Below are 19,569 nucleotides of genomic sequence, written 5' to 3'. Positions count from 1 at the left end.
AACAAAGACAGAACAAACCTGAAGGACATTAGGATTTTAAAGAATGCTTGCAGATAAATTACATTTGTATAAAATCTAATTTTTATTTATATTTACATGTTTCAAAAATATACAGTAATCAAAATATAAATTTTTGTTTTGATCGCAGGCCAGAAAGATTCTTTGCTGGACGAAGCAATTTTCGCCTCTCCTCATGATGCTTCTTCCCCTGCTCGCGTGTCTTTAAAATTCTCTGCTTCTGTAACAAATCAGAGAAACAAAATACCGAAATAGTAAGTACTTGAATTATATGTGAACAAAATGAGACAGAATGCCAACTAGCCCCATATACAAGTTCAATTTTTTAAAGCCTCCACACAATAAAGAAATCTAATGGATCTGGCAGGGCTTAATACATTCAAGTACACTTTTTGCACTTAATTTAACTGTAATGACAAAACGCCATACAGTCATACAACAAACTCAACACTAATTATGATCATTATATACCACTTCAGCAGGGTTACTATTAATTTAACATGTAAAACATACATGATGGTCTTACCTGTGGGGAGTGTCTGTTCTTGGTTTAAGTAAATATGCAATAACAATAATAAACAGGGGAAAATTACACAAAGAACTTCATATGCTGTATTCTCCATGATATATGTAGCGCAACTGAACTACTCATATGAAGAATGAAATGGGCAGAAAATGGGGGAAATGAAAAATACATATAAAATTATGACCAGGAAACCTCTAGCAAGATACCACTTGTTTCATTAAGAGTTACACTTTTTCTGGCATAAAATTCTCAATTTCTAAGCATGACTTGCTTTTCAGTTCACTCACAACTCACCTTCCCCACAGCAAAAGTGATTTCCCGGTTCCCCATTGAGCTCAGCAATCGCACAGTATCTCTTCCTTCCTGTTGCACACGTTCACCCAGAGAGGAACTGGAAGAGGAAGTACCATGTTTACCTAAATATGATGCACACATTTTTCTGAAATCTGTGCATAAAAGAAAAACAGGCGCATACCACATTCAAGGCTTCTGTTGGGGTAGTGAAATGAATATGTAAGATGCAACAGTACACTTGGCAATACTGTTCCCATGAGCTGTACCATTGCTCACTTTGTTATTACTTCCAGCCTTATTTTATTTTCATTCATTTTTTTAAGCATGGAGTGTTGTGTGTGACAATAGGAGCTACATCATTAGTCTTGTCAGTGTCATTTTCATGAGGTATGTCTTCATGTACTTTGTTTTTCCTTATTTGTTTACCATTCCTTCATTAGCAACAGGTTTCCAGTGCTGTTAAAGAGTTGAGTACTATGACAGATATTGAAAATTAGTAAAATAAAGTAACTATAATCATTTATTACTTGTGAGAAAGTGAAAATTTTAAGAGAAGCAGAAAGAACATGGAATTGTTTAATAGTCAAAAAACTTACTAATGCTGCATCTGAGACTGCAGAGAAAATAAAGATTTTTTTCCTTGGAAGTAGAGGTCAACAGTAGGGCTTCTGTAGCCAAAAACAAAATTTCCACAGGACGAAGAGGAGCCTTATTCATTTTTAGATGATGATAGTTTTTTAACAAAACAATTACTGTGTAAGATGGTGAACAAATACTACGCAAAGACTTCCTAATGCATATGAAGACAGACTGCTATTAGAGTTCAAAAGCATATTTCACTAGACTGAGAATACAGTTCTTAACAAAGTTTCACCAGCTGGACATGAAGACCAAACCCAAATTCTGAAATGCTAATGGACCCAACAGTTAATAAGGGGGCAAATCAGTAATAATAAGAACAGGTGGTATTGAGAGGATGTTGTTTACTGCAATGATAGAAAGCAAAAAATACACATGGCGCTTCAACCCCCCCCCAATTAATGTATCAGGCATATATAAAAGCTTATCCAACATATCTTTAAAGGTGCAACTTACCTTGAATAGGCAACAGCAAGAGTGTTGCATGTTCAATGAAATCAACAATATGACAATTTTGGTTCCCATCACACACTGATAATACAATCCAGCAGCTTTCTAACGACAATGTAACAACCTATGTCACTATCTGATAATGATATCCACAAGAGATATTTTAGACACAGTTTACAAGGGCACAGAAGCCTGATCTGATCTACCACTCACTCACTGAAGATTGGATTAAGTGTGTCTTGCAGTGCCAAACTGGAACTGCAATGAACATCTTCTAGCAGGATGGTGTTTGATGCTCTTGGTGTCCACATGACCAAAGAAGTTAAGTACATTAAATGCCACAAGATAGCTAAATCTACAGGAAGGCTACGTCCCTGGTATCAATGAATGACAAGAGATAATAAAACATCAGGGATAAACGAAAACTATGGGCATGACATGTTATTGTCAAGCAATTCCTGCAATTACTTGTCATGAGTCTTAAATGACATTCATATGCAATGAACTGAAGCTGCAGTTAAGCAACAATACTCCAGAAGGATGGCAAGCAACGACCACCAACTGACTCCTATAGGAAAAATACAAGGGCTGTCTGGAAAGTAACCTTCAGTGAGCTGTTAACAAAATAAACAATGAGAAATACATAATTTATTATATGAAAAATATGTACATACTTAAGCTACTTCTCAATGTAGTCATCACCAAAACTGATGCCCTTGTTGCATCAGGGAATAAGACTTGTATGCCTGTGTCAAAGGAGCCTGCCACCTATGAGCTCAGTCACATTTTGAAACCCTCCATCAACTCATTACTCTTGAAGCGTTGTGATCTCAACCAGGGCTGTAAGAAGGGTGGTTAAACAACTAACAGTTGAAATGCTCCAGCAGTGCTTGAGTGCAAGCAGCTGTATGTGGATGCGCATTGTCATGAAGGAGCACTACAAGTACACCAGATGTCAGCATTTCATGACTTTTTGTAGATTTTAGTGTTTCACAATACACTTCTGATGTTATTGTGGTCCCTTGTTGCATGAATTCTGCCTTCCCATTCTAGAAAACTGCTGCCATCAGATTTCTGGCAGACGTCTGTTTAAACTTTCTGAGCTCGTTTGGTGAATGTGTGCATCCACTGCTTTAACTGCTCTTTGGTTTCACCATTCACAAATAAAACTCAGGTTTCATGACCTGTTGTGATGTGTTTAGAAATTCATTGCCATCTTTGTAGTACTGCTCTAAAATTGTCAAAGTCAGAGCCAATCTCTGCGTCTTGTGTCCGCCCATCAGCATTTTCAGAACCCATCTTGTGCAAACCTTGTGATAGCCTAGCCTCACTGTGATAATCTTGTAAAGAACAGTGCTTGAAATTTGTGGAAATTCACGCGAAAGTTCTGAAATTGTGAAGTGCCATTTTTCACTCTGAACAAGATTATCACTCACTACAGATGACCAACCACTTCACTCTTCATTGTGAACATTTGTTCACCCAGCTTTGAATGTTCTACATCATTCATTTTTTTTTATTGCTAGTGGGGTGGGACTAAGTCCCTTGTACTGCGGCCACTTCTGGCCTACTGTACCAGCCCCAGATGACATGTGAGGGTGATTGTGGAGCAATTGGTGGAATGAAGATTGGCAAGGGAAACCGAAGTACTCGGAGAAAACCTGCCCCAGCACCACTTTGTCCACCACAAATCCCACTTGACCAGACCCGGTTCTATACCATAGTCTTACAGTTCATTCACTCATTAAATTTTTGCTGTAAACCATGCATAATTCACAATTTCTACAGCAATAGTTTTTTGCATGAAGAGAGCAAATAACACAAATTTTGCTGTTGGCACAATATTCAATTGCAGGACACATCATAACTCACACTGTAGAGACAAGAACAAACATCAGGTGACCAGTTATGTGATGGTTTACTAGGCAATGAGTCATGTGACACCACCTTGCATGTGTGAGCTATCCCCCGCTCTTATATTAGTTGCCTAAAATAAATGAAGGTTATTTTCTGAACAGCCCTCATAAAACAACCTGACATTCAAGTACTGAGGGGCTGCACCAAATACCCCTGGGTCAGGTTAAAGTACTCTTGTCAGTAAAAGTTTTAAGACGTGTGGATGTTTGAACAGTTCTGATGGAGGTGAGGATGATTTAATTTTGGGCATTCATAATATAAATTCAGATGGCAATGACAGCAGCAATGAAGGATAATAAAATGCAACTTTTAATTTCTTTCTTCTTGCTACTACAGTTTTATCACATACTTGTGAATATTTCTAGCACTGGACCTAACTACATTAATATAATTTATTATCATAGTTCTACACTAGGAATGACAAGGTCTGATGACATTATGTACTAGCTCTAATGCACAGAAGCATGGAGTAAGGCCACCTGTCAGGCAGTCAGTGCAATGCTGCCACCAACAATTCATAAAGACTTTACTTTTTTGTCTCTATGTTTTCAGGAAAAAAATAGGTTCAAGTTAACCTTGAACCACATAGTCGTATGTATCATGCATTTACATCTGATCATATTTTTTCCTACAATTATTAATTAGTTAATATTTTATAAAGGACCAAAAGCATTTAAATACTGAAATTTTAAACAATTCTATTCTTCTAATCAAATTCTGGCCAACCTCATTTAAGCAGGATTATCTTCTAAGATCCATAAACTCTTTAACTTTATTTGAAACAAGGAAGAACTACCTAAACAGAGGGAGAAGTATATTTGGCACCTGTTTACAAGAAGGGTGATAAAACTGACTGTAATAATTATCAAGGTATATTAATGCCATCAACTTCATACAAAATTTTATGCAGTATCTTTCAGATAAGGTTAAGTTCATATGTAGACAAAATTACTGGGGGATCTTAGAGAAATATGATAGTCGGCTGTGGAATGGATTCATATACTCAGAATAGAGACCAGTGGCAAGCTCTTGTGAACATGGTAATGAACCTCTGGATTCCATAAAATTCCGGAGTTTTTTAAGTCGGTAAGAAATTGTTGGCTTCTGAAGAAGGATTCAGGTACAAGGAGTTACTTATTTCTGATTAGACTTTAACTGCTTATGGAGAAACTCAAGATTTTAGTTGAGTTTCATTGTATGGAAGATTTACTGTACACTGAAATAAAATTCTTACTTGTTTTGCTTCTTCTTTGTGTTCCCTTGCAGGCCTTTGAATTCCTCTCCTTCCTTCAATTCAAAGAACCTGGGTAAGACAACCTCTTCTTTCTCTTCTGCTTTCCATCGCTCCATCTTTTCTTGACGCAGCAGATGATGTTGATGTTTCACTTCTTTAGTCCACTGTTGGTCATCATCTGAACTGGAGTCAGAATCTGAGAGGCTTTCCTCATTTTCAGATCCACCCTGTAATAGTTAACACCTGGCTTCAATCATGTCCCTCCTGTGATGATTACTACTGGGGTGCTGAAAAGTGTAATTCTTCTCATATTTTCTTTTCATCATTCCTACTTGCACACAACAGATTGTTTCCTCCACCCTCTCATGGATTGGACTGGCCCCCTTTCTAGGAACCTGCTTATATAATATAATCCTACACACCCTGACTCTGAAGATGGAAGCAACATGTTTGTCTGAAAAGTTTGTATCCACCTAAAAAAATATATACAGTTACAACCCAGAAGATCAGGATCTGAATAACCACCGCTATGGAAACCAATAAACATTTCGGTACAGGCAGACCAAGCAATCTGTGCTTTCATGTACTGCATGCCCCAATTTATACACTATTAGTCAACATGTCAGAACTTCTGAAGAAACACATGCCAGTTCAACTTATGAGGCTGCCAATTTACAGCCAAAATAAACATCTGATCACCAGTCATATTTTACATCTCAAATTTGGTTGTCTAATGTCAGATGCAGTGAGTATCTTGATGTAAGGCCTCTGACTCTATGATTTACTTTAACCATGTTAGTAAATGTGAAGGGGTTGGCAAAACTTTTAACTTGTTTTGAAGTATTGTAGCATGTAGACCACATGCACAGCCACAATTTTTACCTCAGTAATACACGACTAATACATTGAATACATTGCTGTCTCGTCACCAAATGCAGGGCAAAATCATGACATAAAGATAGGAAACAGATGTTTTGAAAATGTGGCACAGTTAAGATATTTGGGGACAACGATAACAAATCAAAACCTGATTCAGGAGGAAATTAAGAGGAGAATCAACTAGGGTAATGCTTGTTACCATTCATTCCAGAACCTTTTGTCTTCTCGCCTGCTGTCCAAAGACATAAAAATGAGAATATACAAAACTATAATTTTGTCTGTGGTACTGTATGGGTGTGAAACGTTGTCTCTGACATTAAGTGAGGGATGTAGACTGAGGGTGTTTGAGAACAGGGTGTTGAGGAGAATATTTGGACTGAAGAGAGATGAAGTGACAGGAGGTTGCAGAAAACTGCATAATGAGGAGCTTCACAACTTGTACTCTTCTCCAAGTATAATTAGAATGATCAAGTCAAGGAGGATGAGGTGGGCAAGTCATGTAGCACGAATGGGGGAGACAAGGAATTCGTATAGGATATTGGTGGGAAAGCCAGAAGGAAAGAGACCACTGGGAAGACCAAGGCGTAGGTGGGTGGACAATATTAAAATGGATCTCAGAGAGATAGGATGGGATGGTATGGATCGTATTGGTCTAGCTCAGGATAGGAACCAGTGGAGGGCTCTTGTGAACACGGCGATGAACCTTCGGGTTCCATAAAATTCTGGGAAATTATTGAGTAGCTGCAGAATTTGTGGCTCCTCCAGAAGGGCTCAGCTCCATGAGTAAAAATACATGAATAACTTATTTCTATTAATAGTTTTAACTCACTGAGAACAAGAATATGATGATAAAGCAAAATTGGGATAGAATGCTTTAGATCAATTGAATGCAGACTTCTAAAATATAAAAGATGACAGTTATCATTTACATACCTGCAAAGACAAAAACAACACCGTCTAGTGTGACTATTTAAGTTTTATCATTTGAAAACTCATCACTGTGTGATCACATACTGCTGTGACTGTGAAAGGTTGAACATTGTGTACATTGTGTATTTCAGACATTATATATGTATGTATATAATTAACATCTATTGTAATAGTAGTTTCCGGAAAAAGTATTGATGCCCTCTGAGGATGATCCATAGGGATTGAAACATGTAAGGGTGATGAGTTTTCAAGTGATAAAACTTAAATAGTCACACTGGACGGTGTTGTTTTTGTCTTTGTAATTGTCAGTGTGACGGACCAGAATGAAACAAATCAAATACATACCTCCACTTCATCAAATTGCTGGTGCATAAATTTCTTCTTCAGATCCTTCATGCGACTCTTGTCAAGCTGAGACACAACAGGGTTCAAAAGCCTGAACGAGATAAAATAAAAGTTATCAACAGTTAAACTAATTCAGACTAACATGACTCATCAGTGATACTAATGTTCCCATCATTGAAGAAACACTGAAAGCACAATACAGAGTAAACAATTTCCTATTATAACATTACAAGTTACAAGTTCAACCATTTACCTGTACTCTTCAGCAGTTTTGTCCACTTCAAAATCTGGGTTCTCAAACAGAGCCTTGAATCGATCATCTTTCAACAGATTAGTACCACTTTTGTTCCTCTTCTTCTTCTTCTCCTTTAGCTCTTCATCCATCAGCTTCAAAGCCAAGTCTTTATTGACTTTTGGTAGAGTCTGCAAGGGAAGGGATAGTACAGCTCACAATACAGTTTTATTTAATAACTGAACACTTCCTTCCATGTATTAAGTGAAAATTTTCCAAGTCTACATTGAACACGCACTAAGAGCACACACAAATAATAATCATATAATTCTACCTAAATTCAAGACAATGTATTAAGCTGTCCAGAGAAGTACAAAATCATAAATGCTTAATGTTTAATGTTTTAAGTTTTAAAATGTAAGAAGTGATGCTACAGAGAAGGAAATGTCTTATAGCCTCTCTGGCTCCAGTCATATGTTAATAATGTCTGACAACTATGCACATGATAAAATAAGAGCAGACAGCCAAGCACAGCAAAATTCCCAATTATTGATACTCTGGTGGAAAACAGATATGAAGGAAAATGTTAAACAGAGGCCTGAACACTGAGTTTACTGGCTTACAATAACTAAAAGTGAACATCATAAGACTGAAACATCCTAAATTGAGAAATATTAAATAATGACTTAATATAATTTACTGAACATCATCATGTTATAACATAAAATTACATTTATTTATTCAATATCCCAATATGTTTCAACTCTCAAAGAGTGATCACTAGGGGTATTATATAAGTCAGTACTTTTAGTATAACCATTCAAGGTTTGTACTAGATCATCTGTTAACCCGTTGCCGTGGTTCGTCGTGTATGTTTCGTCAGGGATTTAAATCGTCTGGGGGGGTTCAGCGTGTATGTTTCGTCCAGCTGCACACCTATGTTATAACGCCCATAATAATTGATGGTTTTGCTGTAGATTGTTAGATTTTTCGCTGGCCTGTTGTCACAAGAACAGAGTATACTAAGCCAACGAGTTTAGCTGAGATAAGTCATCGTTACATATGCCTGTCTTGCAGCAAATTCGTGTTGCTTCTTGTAGCGGTTTCGTCACTCAATGGCGTATTTGCTTTGCTTGTGAAGTAATAAACACCAGAGAGGTGATGTGTGCTGTTGTATATAATATCATATTGCCCTGAGCTGGCCACACAAACACATTCCATTGGAATTCTTAGAAGAGGGTTGTCCAAAATGTTATTCTCGTAAAATCGATTGCTTTCGCACAGTACATAGCACCCATTTCTTAGAAATACGCCACAATTTAAGGCAGAACACTGTGGTCACCCCCTGAGACGATACGGATGTGTGTGGGGGAGGGAAAAGTACCCATTATCGCTCCAGTTGACGCCATTTTATCGTACTGACCTTGGTGGTCGTTTCGAGAGCCAGCTCTGTGTTTAGACTAATGCTTCAAGGCGTCACCTGCTTACATAGCCGAGATACCGGGTGCTCATATTATAAGGCAAGGTTATAAAACCAACTTTTAAGATCATTTTAGTGAAAGTTTCATCCTTCAAGGCGTACCATTCTCTGCTCAAATACTAAATAACATGCTTCCATTGAAGATATAAAGGGGGTTCATATTATAAGGTAAGGTTATAAAACCACCTTTTAAGATCATTTTAGTGAAAGTTTCATGTTCCTATCTCATAGAATTTAAGAACAATGATGAATAAATAATTTTCGAGCAAAATTTAAATGGCCGGCTGAATATATTACCGCAGGAGCCGCGGCCGCGGAATTTAAATGACCACGTCAAAAGGTTAATCCTAAAACTTTATATCACAATCAAAAATAAGTATGTTACAATCTAGAGACATTATACTAATGTCTTCAGTTTTTAGTGACACTAAAATTTTTATATTATAATGTCTAATTCATACATCGTTCTTCAGTTCTTATATATATACATTAATATGTATGATACATCAACATCTGTATAAAAAATGCAGGTTGTTTGTCTCTAGTTAGGTTGTCCGAGGGGGCATTTCCTTTGTTTTTCATAAACAGAATGGCTTCTTCTCTTGCTGTGCATTAGGTTATTGGGAACGTGTACAGTCCTGTCTCTGGCATTGTTTATTAAATTCTGGATATTACAGATCATCAGTTCATACTACTGAATAAATATATATTATTTTATGTTGTAATTTAATAGTGTTCAGTAAATTATATTACATCATAATAAATTACAACAGTAAACAAACCAATGAAAGAAAAAACTAAAGAATACTATTAAAAAGTATAATTATCTAAAAATATAACTTTTGTATTAGATCCTTAGTGTCTGTGAAGATTTTTATTCTAAAAACTTAAATTTGGAAGCGTGTTTGCATGCCTAAACACCATGTCCTGAAAGCATATAAGGTAAGTGTGAAAAAGTCACACAAATTCTTAGCCTCAGCAAGTCCTGATGACGGGTGGTCAGCTTCACAGTTTGTCCACTTTACCTCAAAGAGAAGAGCCACAGACAACCATAGTATAAGGGCTCGATACGCTCCAAGGTTTGTCTGGATATGGAGGCGTAGAAAATAAATTTTTCAATTATGATTCAAAACTTGGTTTTCCAGCCTATAGCCAGTTGACGGCCCTAACCTGGCTTGGCTTAGGTAAACCACACTAAGAAAAGTAACAATATGTAAGTATCATATTTATTTGTTGGAGGTTAAAAGTATACTGCAAGCAGCAGTGCTGAAGATTCAAGCAATGTAGGAACATAATCTTATTTGCAATACTATTCCAATTCAGCTGTTCTCCCGCGTTTCCTCACCTTCAGTTTCACACGGTTTGTCCTATCTTCTTCAATCCTTTCCCTGATCTTCTTCCTTTTGTATTCTTCAAATGCAAATGGTTCTGCTACAGATTTTGCCTTCTTGTAGAGTCGTATATCGACAAAGAATCCATGCATGTAGGCTCTCAGGAGGTTTGTTCCTGACAAAGTAATTGTTTATCATTTCACAATAAAAATGTAATAAGCACATAAGTGCAGAATGTTAAAATTTCATTATAAAATTTGAAGTTATTTTACTTCCTGGATAAATTTTACACTGGTAGTTAACCGTAATTATTTTTTAATTATGAGGGGAGGAATAATTCTGTGACTCGAGGAGGTATCCTTGGAAAATTAATAATCTGATGAAAATGAGGTCAAAGACATTGCATGTACTTTCTCATATTTGACCAACCATGACCACAAGACAGCCTTCATAAATTACTGAAATGTAATAAATAATCACTAGAGCTGTTTTTGATAAAATTATCACTTTGTGTTTTGGGGTTTCATGTGAAAACCCTGTTTTTGGAGCTGCAACGTTCATATTCACTGGGCATTGACCTATGAGAGATAAAGTCTTGAACACCAAATACGAATACAATTTTTAACCGCTAGGCACTACTGAGGTGGATGTACGTACGTATCTACCTACCTACACATATACACACGCACATAATGTACTACAGCACAATACTTCTATAAAACAAACTGCAAGACTACAGGTAAGCAGATTACGTAAAATGGTAATATATTGTGACATGTCTAACTGTTGCTGGGAAACGGGAGATGGAACAAGTTACCATGAAGACAGACCCTTGAAAAACGGTTGGTTGCCAAGTTAAGCAACAGTAAGGAAAGCGGTGTTTCTCCATGCCATGCTGAGTAGACCCGAAGTGAGCTGAGCCGAGACGTGCTGGTTGCTACGCAGCGATAAACAACTCTCGGCAGCGTTGCCTAGCAAAGCCTTTGTAAACACAGCATCATGCAACAAGGGAGCCCATGCAATGACTGTTGCTAGGCAATCAGTAAACACAACGTTACACAACAGTGGTACCCATCACATAACTGTTTTCTGTGTTGTCCATGCCAAGCCTAAATAAGAAGCAGTGAACACTATTCAGTAGTGAGTGAGTAGTGAGTATTGAGTAACCAGCGAGTTGCAATCTAGCAGTCACCGAGTTGGGTTGTATCGAGTGCATGCAGTGACTAGAACAGGAGAAGTAAGTGTGATACTGCCGATGGCAGTAGTTGAGAAGCTGTGAATTGTATAACTGTAAGAGCGAGTGGAATAAATTCGCTAGATCCAAAATGGCGTGAAGTCATTTGTCGCGTTATACACCCAACACATGACAAATTGGTGTCAGAAGTGGTTACGAACTTACACATGCAAAACCACGTAAAAAAAAAAATGTGGAGTCACAGCAGATGATGGAACTGCTGCTGAAGGAACACGTGACAATATTTATGTGGAATTTCTAGACCCTTAAGCAGGACTCTTCATTGCAGTTTTCTTTCTAATCAAAGCAGTGCAAACATTGTACCCATTAAAAATATGTCATAAATTGAATCTTAATCCTTTGTATAAACTCATGGACTCTTGACTGCAAATGCAAATTTGTTGATACATTCAGAAGTCAACTTCATTTATTCCATTATTCACAGTTTTTCTTCAGTGGTCTCCATCTGACAAGCTATGAAATCCCTGATCACTACTTCCAATCAGAAAGTGGTTACAGGTATATAAATTTGACTTTATGTGTATGCAAGAAATCTTTAGACCAATCTAAAAATATATGCTGTGCAAAAAGTGCACATAAAGAAGTATAAAGAGAATGTGCCATATGGATGGTGTATTTTAAGTTTCTGATGAACAAGAATATATCATTTTCATTACCACTTAAGAATCATATGACCTTGGCATGTGAAACGTGTACACTGGCATGTTACAAGTGTATATATTGTTCAGTTACTGCCAAAACAACAACCATTTTGCACAGCTAACATATTGTATTTTTTGCATTTCCTTAAAATGATCCCTAAATAAATATCACACACTTTTCATAGATTGCTATACAAAACTGATACTCATTCCTACCTCACAAATCCTTCTGGCTGTCATGTTGGTACTGTTGAGCAAAAGGTGTTAAAATGTACCAAGAACTCTCTACTGGCACGATGTTCAGACCAAGTTTCACAAAAACAGGTCAATTAGAGGGACACATGAAAAAGACACACACAGCTTGCTAACAGGGTTCCAAAGAAAGAACATAAAAAAAATTTGGGCTGAAAGGTTTATTTCACTTGATCAATTTTCAAATGCCCAATTAATCATAACAAACCTGTTTTAAATAGCATTATTTTGAAGCTGTTTTACAGTATTTACAATTGTTAGCATATTAAAAATATCTGCCCTAGTGAGATATACTGTGTGTGTACTATCACAGTATTTAATTTTGAAGTCCTACCCATCAGATGATCCAAACTCAAATCTTGCAATTCTTTCCTTGTCACAAACTTGTAGTCATCATATACATTATCCATGTGCTTCTCCTCCAGTTCTTCTGTCAGGCTATCCAGAAAGCTGCACCACCGTGGAGCTGGACCCAAACTCTGCAATCGTTTACACAACAAAAGAAATTTAATCAAAATTCAAAATTGCTATTACCAATTATGCACGTACCTGTATCTGTATCTTTATTTTAATTCCATAAATCATTACTGGCTACCAAAGCCATCAGATACAGAACATGTCACATATGCATACATTAGTTCTGAACACAGAACTAGTCACCTTACAACTACATTCATAGAAGAAACAAGAATTACACATAATTCAGAAATTTAACAAGCATATAGGACCCATCAAATTGACAACACATAATTGAGATCAAAGCCTAAATATATAAACATATATCTGATTATAATAAATTAATTTATACAATGTACTGTGCCTATAACATACATAAACAGCATTATAAAAGGTTTAATTCATCTTGTATTTAAAATATCCAGCTAATGTACAAAATGAATGGAAGTACAAACAATTTTTCATGGCTGATTTAAATTGCTTTGTATTATGGGACAAATTATTTATTGGAACAGGCAAACCGTTGAAACACCTTAATCACAGCATAATATGTTCCCTTATGATAAACTGACAAAGGAGACAGCGCTGTGAAAGCCTCAAATCTTACAAGCTGAACTTAATTTGGGTACAACTGTATCTACACAAGTCTTCCAAGAAAATGTGTTGTTCAGTGTTAGTCCAAGGAATTTTGTATTACAAATATTCACTTTCTTCTTGTTCTCATGGATTATATTTAAATTGATTAAAGGACCAGTCTTAGTTGTGAATTGCATAAATTGTGTCTTATCAACATTTAGTGACAATAAATTAGTAGTGAATAATCTATTTATATCTTGAAGAACTATATTAACACTGTTTTTAAAATTGAGAGAGTTAAGGCACGTAGGTGAGTCAAATGAAAACTGTAAAACTGAGATAAAATGTAAAAACTTACAGGAATATAATATGTCTGTATTTTTGGGTCCTCATTGGCAGCAAAAATCATTCCAGTGTTGGGTACCAGACAGAGACCATTGAAGTCTGCAGCAGCTTCAATAGATGTAAACAATTTCCCCTGTACAATAAAATGAAAGCATTCTACACTGCATTCACCATCATGTATCCACATATCCTTATTTTACACACACTACTTCAACTACATGGATTGTAGGTTTAATTTCAGAACTTGGTATGTTGCATATAAAATAGCAAAATTTACCTCTGCTCTATTTTAGAGTGTACCAGTGTACTGAGATCCGAGGAGATCACTTTGAAGGGCAAAAAATACACTTTACAAAAATAACTTTTTTTTCTGTATTTATGACATTTGAGGTCTTCACAGTGAGCACTGTTCCCTGTGTCATGTACAGGGCACAGCAACATAAAACTACCCCTAATAATATGATGGAACTTCCTTCCCCCTTCTTCTGGTTCCTCCAAAATATTTGCAGTCTTTTTATTAGCTAAAATGATGGGAAACACAACTGGGACTGCTGATATCCATAACAGGAAATATAATGTTCTTTCTCTAGATGGATAATACAGCAAGAGCTTGCTGAAATTCACCACGCAAATGAAAAAATAAGAGTATTTCTGTACATCTTTCAACATTTAATAGCTTTCAATTTTGCAATAAAAACAGACACACTAGTAAAGTCCTATGAGCCACAACACAAATGCATATAGTGACCATGGCAGTGAATTTTCACGCGTCTAAACACGGAGGAGATAAAAGTGAGCTGATGGCTTCATGCTCCAGCTGCTTGGGTGGCAAAAAGAAAAACCCCTAGCTCACCAGGAACCAAATCTCATTATGTATCCCTTAACCAGTCAATCTACTGACCGCTACCAGTATGCTGAATCATCAATAATACAAATCATATGCATAATTACACAAAAACAAAAATTAAAATTTCAATTAGCTAATCTGCATTAAAACAAAGCCACAGTTTACATACTGTCTGTTTCTCCCAAATTTTAATGACAGAACTGTCCATTGACAGAACCAAATCTTGTGCTTCATGGAAGTCCAAATCATGGACAGGTAATCCATACATATGGTCCTTAATTCGGAAAGGCCTACTGGATCTAATATCATATAAGAGCACTTGTCCTGTTGCAGTACCAACACCAAGTGTCAGGCTTCCTTGGAACTTGAGTGCAGTTACTGATGGGAAAACTTCCAGTCTGAAGAAAATGCAATGTATTTATGAATGTCACACTTAGAATAAAATGTGGTTATGGATCATAATTATAAGCAGTGTTTTTTGCAAAGCCAACAAATTTCCATTGATGTTTCATGTGTCTCTCTTCTGGCAGTATACAACAACAGTCTATACCAATAACAACAGCAACAACAAGAAGATGAGATTAAATAAGGACACACTTTTTAGTTTACTTTAGGTTCATGTTCTGTTACTAAAGGCACAAAGTATTTCCTGTCGTTCACTACACAAAAGGACCGCGAGACTTCCTTATGGAAAAAAAACCTGACTTTTCACAAAATTTACATATGAATTTCTTACTGCAAACAGAAAATGAATGCAGAACAGATGACCATAAAAGTTATCTTCCCATTTCATTAAAAATAATCACCTCATCTCATCTTCAAAAGTTCTGCAGAGAAAGTGTGATACATAAAACTATATAAAAAAATTGACAGGAGAAAATTTTGATGTCAAAAGCTTCATGTAACATTGTTGTTGAACAGAAATAAGGGGAAAGGAAATGTCATGGCTTGTTGAACCTTTTGCAGTGCCGAAAGTAGAACACAGAAAAATTATAAACACCTGATGTGCTTAAAATTTTAAAATGTAGTTTCATCTTCATGATGAAATCATAAAAATACTAATTTCTGGATACAATTATTACCATTCAATTTGAAAATTGTTCTTGTCCTGTCTACTTTCCAATATACACAAGAAAACGGTAATTTTGCTACTTGTTTTGTTTGCCTGTGAAAACTGGTCTCTTACTTTGAGGAAAAATGCTCTGGAAAACATGTGACCCGAAAGGGATGGGCTTATAGTTAGAATGGGGAAGACAAGGAAAACACTAAATTCTGATGCAAAATCCCACTGGTAAATTACAATTTAAAGACTGAGAAACAGATAAGAGGATTACATTAAGATTTATCATAGGTAGAGTGAATGTAATCATGGGAGGTGGATTGAACTAATACAGGCTCTGTCCAGTGTTGAGATTATTAATTATTTGTGGTACTGAACCTTCGGGTTCTGTTCCTACAGGGTAGGAAAGATATCTCTCAGCCAAATATCTAAATAGATATCTCCAGAATATGAAGCAGGAGAATTACACATACATTGTGACATTCAGCATGGGCTTCAAAGCAAATACCGTTACATTACTGCAAACTGTATTTAATTTCAGTTATATCTATCAGGAAGATCAAGAAAATTACATAATATGGAGCTTCTTAATTTGTACTCTTCACCAAATATTATTAATTAGAGTCATCAAATCAAGGAGGATATAATGGATGACACACATCATATATACAAAATTCCAATTCAAAAACTTCAAGGGACCACTTCAGACCTAGGCAGAAATGGGTAGTTATATTGAAATTGGTATTAAGAATTTAACAGACTGGAGTCATATTGTTTAGGATATCGCACAAGGGTGGAATGTTGGAAAACAAAGTACTGGATCTTCAGGTTCAATAAGAAGGCTGGGAATTTCATGACCAGTTAATGACTACCAACTTTTCAATTTTTAGAAAGATCTACTCCATGAAATTACACATTCATTCACATCTAACAGTCACAAAAGTTTGCCAGAATATTGTATTTCACATAGTGTACTCACTGTGCATCTGTGATGCTAAGGGCACAGTCCAGAGTACCAACTCTACCTCTGGTGCGGGGATCCCATGCCTCCACTTTACCTTCCTGTGTTCCACAAACAAACAATTGATGCACTGGATTTATGGCACATCGGTTCACCTCTGAAGCAGCTGTCACCAGAGGATTAAGAAATTGGCCTTGCTCCAAGTTCAGTCTGTACACCTCTGGCCTACCAAATCAAATGCTGATACTATTAATATATCAAATTTATATCAATTTAATTTCTTCAATCATTCATCAGTAGAATATTCAGTGACACTGAAAAGGATGCTGTAAGATTATGAGACACAAGATGAATATGTATGGCAAAATGGGAAAAAATGGTCATAGCAGTTTCAGCAGTATCCCAACATTTGCTTTGAAGGAGTGGGAATACCATGACCAACCTCAGACAGGACACCCAGTGTCTAGATCAAACACAAAAGATACCACCTGATAATTTCAGGATTACTGCGATCTGATCACCTCAATTTTTTTCCTTGGCACTACAGCCCCAGTGGGCCTAGGCCTACCTCCATGAACTTCTCTGTTCAATTTGGTTTTTCTAGATCTTACACATTTGGTAGGACTCCTTGGGCGGGTGATCAGCTCATCGTAAGGCCTCTACCTGTACACAAACACAGAAAAAAACGCACACACACAAACTAAACATCTACGCCCTGAGTGGGATTCGAACCCACGATCCTGGTTTCCAAATGAGCGAAGACAGTACATGCTTTAGACCGCTCAGCTACCGTGACCGGCGATCAGCTCAATTACTTTACTTTATTTTTTTAAATTGCTTAGTGGGCGGTTGGGTCCAATTGGGTCCACTCGGCACAGCAGCCACTGATTGGCCTATTGTAGCCTGCCCTGGGCGATTATGATGATGGAGAATTTGGTGGAATGAAAATTGGCAGGGGAAACCGAAGTACTCGGAGAAAACCCGCCCCAGTGCCACTTTGTCCACCACAAATCCCACTTGACCAGACCTGGGATCAAACCTGGGCCACCGCGGTGGGAAGCCAGCGACTAACCGCTTGAACTATGGTGCGGCCTTACTTTATTTTCCTTCATATGAAGTACTGCGACCTTGAAACATTTGTTTTTAGATATTAATTTGATATTACACCACTGAGATGGCCTCTGATAGCATGACATACATACCACATTTCATGAATACTGTTCCATGCATTCAGGCAATATTATGGTTTTGCCTCAGAAATTTGAATGGCACAATTTGAGCACATGGAGTATGCCGTTGAGATGGCTTAATGTGGTAAGATATACATACCAAGTTTCTTGAAGATTGGTGCAAGTGTTCAAGCATTATTAACCCTTTCACTGCTAGTATGTTAAGTAACTCTCAGTACCCTCTGTGCTTAATTATTTTTTTATAAATCTTTTATACACAATTTAAGTGCAAAGTATGAAAATTTGTGATAAAATGTAACTAATCTTACCTCAGAGAGGGAACAGGCATCAGAAGTTGCAAAAATGTTAAATTATTCAGAATTTTTCACAGGGGAAAAATCCATTTAAATCATGGTTGTCCAAGATGGCCAAAAAAGTACATAATTCAATATCCTAGTCTTATCACTATGTCACATGTTCGCCGAAGTTCACAATGTTACTTAAAACTATTATAGAAAGCACCATGCACTATACGAAGCCATTTTTACTAGCCCTGTGAAATACCCGCTCCACATGACCACGGAGTGCGTGCCTCGCTGTGCATATGCAACCTTTTACATTTCTTAAGCTAGAGGGCAGAAGAATGTAGCCATTGAAATGAATGATGTTATATTACGTTCCCAATAGATGACTCTATACACCTGCCAAATTTGAATGTGACTGGTGCAAAGAAACCTGAGATCTGAAACTCTTAAATTTCCAATATGGGTTTTGTCGATCACAGCAAGGACGCCATGTTTTTCAGAGATCGACATATGTCGACCGCAGCAGTGTAAGGGTTAAGGTTTAGCTTCAGAAATCTGAGAGGCTGTAATGCTGGTATTACTGATTGCAGGGATTTATAAATTTTGCTGTTGAGATGAGGTCATGAGCCATGATATACACACCAAGTTTCATAAAGATTTGTTCAGGCATGCAAAAGTTAATAGGGGGCATAGACACACATAGACAGGAAGGTGATCTCATAAGCCAACTTTTACTTTTTCAAAATAAGGAAAGTAGGCTAAAAATGTTAAATCTGTCAAAGTGTAGTCTTAAACAGCATCTATGGTAGTTTGAATATAGCACACCAAATTTTTGTGTAGAACTTAACCTATTTTTATACCATTACTATTTAAAAATACAGTTTCCTTCAATAAAAGAAGCTGAATAAGTCTATGCCCATCATTGATTTCTTTAAAGGTTATTACTATCTTAACAGTAACTTTACACAAAATGTGATTAAATACATGCATATGAGAGTTCAATGTACTTTACCCAGTTCCCACTACATAGAGGTCACAAGTCCCAGAATGATACTTCAGATCACGCCCAAATCTTGGTATCCGTAGTCGATAGTACCGCCCATGAGCTGCATGGAACTCTACATAGCGATCAGAGTGTAAGAAAACCACCTATAGGAGGGGAACATTTTAATACAGTTTCATGACCTGACACTTAACATATAAATAAAAAATGACACAAAAAGTTTTTACAGTATTAGTCACAGCTCTTTACAAACAAACAAGAATGCATTATGTGGAAATCATGTCTGTCCATTTGTCTGTGGCCTCCTATCAGCCCCTATATATATATATATATATATATATATATGATGGGGTATCCAAAAGAAACCGAACTAATTTTTTTGTGGGCAGAGCTTTTGTAGTACCGCGTTTTGCAGCTATGAGCA

At 36.7% G+C, this 19,569-nt stretch overlaps 1 protein-coding gene across 2 annotated transcripts in view; it reads right to left on the bottom strand.

The window, feature by feature from the left end:
* Positions 1-19,569, bottom strand: part of LOC111862295 (nucleolar protein 10) — a 31,787-nt gene continuing 12,218 nt past the window's right edge. Inside the window, exons 4-14 of one of the 2 annotated variants that reach the window (XM_023847565.2) lie at positions 19,155-19,291; positions 16,687-16,893; positions 14,817-15,045; positions 13,814-13,933; positions 12,758-12,902; positions 10,290-10,450; positions 7,486-7,655; positions 7,233-7,323; positions 5,079-5,305; positions 839-935; positions 1-238 (exon numbers count right to left, since the gene is read on the bottom strand). In XM_023847565.2, coding sequence (XP_023703333.1) covers positions 119-238; positions 839-935; positions 5,079-5,305; positions 7,233-7,323; positions 7,486-7,655; positions 10,290-10,450; positions 12,758-12,902; positions 13,814-13,933; positions 14,817-15,045; positions 16,687-16,893; positions 19,155-19,291 — 1,704 coding nt within the window. In that variant the 3' untranslated portion in view covers positions 1-118. The remainder of the gene's footprint in view (positions 239-838; positions 936-5,078; positions 5,306-7,232; positions 7,324-7,485; positions 7,656-10,289; positions 10,451-12,757; positions 12,903-13,813; positions 13,934-14,816; positions 15,046-16,686; positions 16,894-19,154; positions 19,292-19,569) is intronic. The other variant, XM_023847566.2, reaches the window with a different exon arrangement.

The sequence above is a fragment of the Cryptotermes secundus genome, unplaced genomic scaffold (genome assembly GCF_002891405.2).
Source record: "Cryptotermes secundus unplaced genomic scaffold, Csec_1.0 scaffold88, whole genome shotgun sequence".
In the NCBI taxonomy this organism is placed as follows: domain Eukaryota; kingdom Metazoa; phylum Arthropoda; class Insecta; order Blattodea; family Kalotermitidae; genus Cryptotermes; species Cryptotermes secundus.
This window is presented reverse-complemented; position numbering and strand designations above follow the sequence as displayed.